This window comes from Lipotes vexillifer, unplaced genomic scaffold (assembly GCF_000442215.2).
Source record: "Lipotes vexillifer unplaced genomic scaffold, Lipotes_vexillifer_v1.1 scaffold213, whole genome shotgun sequence".
NCBI classification, from domain to species: domain Eukaryota; kingdom Metazoa; phylum Chordata; class Mammalia; order Artiodactyla; family Lipotidae; genus Lipotes; species Lipotes vexillifer.
The window spans coordinates 3,726,650-3,729,850 of NW_006780610.1; the positions used below are offsets into that span (position 1 = coordinate 3,726,650).

General features: G+C 51.0%; 1 protein-coding gene across 1 annotated transcript in view; it reads left to right on the plus strand.

Annotated features, from left to right (window-relative positions):
* Nucleotides 1-2,906, plus strand: part of YRDC (yrdC N6-threonylcarbamoyltransferase domain containing) — a 3,179-nt gene extending 273 nt beyond the window's left edge. The window contains exons 2-6 of the mRNA XM_007453861.1: nucleotides 3-75; nucleotides 617-731; nucleotides 852-971; nucleotides 2,391-2,533; nucleotides 2,837-2,906. Coding sequence (XP_007453923.1) covers nucleotides 3-75; nucleotides 617-731; nucleotides 852-971; nucleotides 2,391-2,533; nucleotides 2,837-2,906 — 521 coding nt within the window. The remainder of the gene's footprint in view (nucleotides 1-2; nucleotides 76-616; nucleotides 732-851; nucleotides 972-2,390; nucleotides 2,534-2,836) is intronic.
* Nucleotides 2,907-3,201: the final 295 nt, after the last annotated feature.

Sequence of the window (3,201 nt, forward strand, 5' to 3'; positions counted from 1 at the left end):
CGTGTACCGCGTCAAGGGCCGCAGCGAGACCAAGCCGCTGGCCGTGTGCCTGGGCCGCGTGGCCGACGTCTACAGGTGAGGACGCCCCGACCCGGCCCTGTTGGGGGCGGCACCGCGGGAGGGGTTTCCGGTGACAGGCTTGGGAGACTGAGGCGCGGAGAGCGGGAGGGGCTTGTCCAGGCTCACCCGGGAATCCGGAACTGGAAACGTGTATGGAGCGCTTAGCGTCTGCCAGGCCTTGAACGAGATCGGGGCGCAGCGATGAACGATGCAGGCGGGGTCCCTATTCTTCTGGCGTTTTTGTGATAATGGGCGGGGGGGGGGCGCCCACGGTTTAAGAAAAAAGAGGGGGAGCACGGTAGCTTAAGTTAGTAGGGAGTGCCTTGAAAGTAAAACGTGGAGCGTGAAAGCGGTGCAGCTGTTGTAGCCTGCGGGTCCAAGCCTGGGGCGGTCCTTTGGAGCCCTGCTTTCTGCTCAAGCTCTTGGGGGTGAACAGGGAAGACAGGCGGATCCCATTGTAGTCCCTCGGGTCACCTTTCCTAGATCTGCCTAGAGTCTGGAATAGGACCAGCAGTGCCTTTCATTTGGTTCGATTTGTGTCCCCTCTGTTTCCCAGGTACTGCCGTGTGAGAGTACCTGAGGGGCTCCTGAACGACCTGCTGCCAGGACCAGTGACCCTGGTGATGGAACGCTCAGAGGAGCTCAACAAGGACCTGAACCCCTTTACTCCTGTGAGTCAGATTTTCTTGTGTCCCCAGACTCCCGCCATTTGGCTTTCGCTAGGATCCAGGCCAGAGCCATCTCCCACCCCTTCAGCCTTTCTGATGACCCCCTTTCTCTTTGCCTCATAGCTTGTAGGCATCCGGATTCCTGACCACGCCTTCATGCAGGACTTGGCCCAGGTGTTTGGGGGACCGCTTGCTCTCACCAGTGCCAACCTCAGCTCCCAGACCAGCTCTCTGAATGTTGAGGTGAGTTACCCAGTCCTCCCCCCGGAAATGTCACCAGGCCACAGTTTCCTCTGAACCAGAGGGGCTGATGGTTCACTGGAATTGCCTGGCAGGGGAGCTGCCCTTTTGGTCTGATGGTGGGAAGTCTGCCTAGGTGGCCGGGGTGGGGGAATACAGAATGATCTCGGAAAAGGTTTATTTTAAAGTTTGAGGGGTGAGGGGGAGAATTGGTGGTGTTTTCCTACTGTCATTTTAACAATAAGAGACATCGTAAGTACCTGTTTTTCTCATTCTATTGGGATAGCAGTCGTTGGAGAATACAGTTGGGTGATAAGTCTTCACAACTTGCTCTAAAGAAAGTTTAGACTCTGAAAAGTTAAATCACTTATCCCAGGGACTCCTGGTCCTGTTCTCTTACCTCTGTCACAAGCCAGGTCAAAGAAGGGATCACCCACGGGAATTCCCTGGCCATCCAGTGGTTAGGCTTCCGCGCTTTCATTGCCGACGGCCCAGGTTCAATCCCTAGTCGGGGAACTAAGATCCTGGAAGCCACACAGTGTGGCCAAAAAAAAAAAAAAAAAAACAAAAAGGAACGCCCGTCAACTTTAATTACTGTTTTTTTCCAAACACAGAGAATAGGCCAAAGGTCATGAGTGGAAATTAAAGAAAAATGGAAAACAGATGTTAGGGAAGCTTGCTATAGGAATGGAAACACAAGCAGCACTGAATACTATTAAAGAAAAAAAAAAGACCACTAAAAAAAAAAAAAAAAAGACAGAAAGGATCGTCCTAATCCTGTCTTGGCTGAGTAGCTTAGAATGAATGAGGACACAAAGAAATTTGACTGAGCATACTTCTTCTCTTCTTACTGGTCTTAAATGCAGAACATAGCAAAGTGATTTTACTTTCATAGTAAAGTGATTCCATGCCCAGACGTAGAGAGTGGGTTCAGGGGCTTTGGAAAGTGTGAGCCCAGCACCCCTTCTTATTCTCAGGCTTTACTTGATCCTGGTGGCTATATCCTAGGCATTGGTGATGGGGATTCTTACCTTTTCGGCAAGCAGCTTACCTATCCAGCACAGTAACTGGTATTTATGATCCCCCATCCCAAGTTCCCAGGCCTAACTGCCACTGCAGTGCCTTCATGCGGGGTGAGGGTGGAGAGTGGTGCTCTGGCTCAGTTAACAATTCAGTCCACAGTTCTGAAGGGGAACTCCTTTCCATAGCCCAAGGATTGAGTGCCAATGGCGTGCAGTTGCAGAGTCCCCCCCATTTCTCCTGCCCTGATCCAGAGTTTAAATGAGGTTCCTTACCCTGCTTAGAGGAAGATGCCTGCTGTTTTAGAGCTGTGTGATCTCTGTCTTAGGTGCCCTGTGTGCGGTATGACATCATTGCAGATGCCAGAGGTGGTGTCCATGCTCTTCCTCTCCCTCTTCTCAGGAATTTCAGGACCTCTGGCCTCGCTTGTCCTTGGTCATTGATGGGGGACCAATTGGGGACGACCAGAGCCCTGAGTGTCGACTAGGCTCAACTGTGGTTGACTTGTCTGTGCCTGGAGAGTTTGGCATCATTCGTCCGGGTTGGTGAGTCTCTTTGCTGTGGCACAGGGATAGGATTTGAGGGAGGTTGGGAGATGCAAAAAAAAAAAAAGGTTGTCACTCCTATCTTGCCCTGAGGGGAGCGGGCAGGTTTGGAGATGTGGTGGGTGGAGTGGAACTAAGTTTGCTAGTATTTGCTGGCTTTTTCAGGATTCAAAAGGATTCATCAAGGGTTTGATGAACAGAGCATAGTATGATCAAAGAGTTTAGAGGTCCCTGATCTCCAGAATCTGGTGGGCTCGGGGCTTTGAGAAGTCAAACCCTAACTGTCCTCCATTTCCTCCCCAGTGCCCTAGAAAGTACTTCGGCCATCCTCCAGAAGTATGGGCTGCTCCCCTTACGTGGATCCTGCTTGTGAAACTCCAGAGGAGGGAGGGCCCAAGGACTGGTGCTGGACACTATGTGTCCGACTGCTGGTGGCTGGCAAGGCCTCATTGGCAGAGGCCGCTGGGGCTACAGTGTTACTAGTCTGACCTTTTAAGGTAAAGTTTCTTTCTGAACACTACAGACCAGGCCTCAGAAGCTGCTGGTTAAGCCTCACACCTGGTTGGGGAGGTTATGTTTATTTATAATTTCATATATGAGCCAAAAGCTGAATAGAGGTTTTAAGAGTATTCCAAGGATGGCCTTGTTCTGATAAGTTTTTTCTTTTT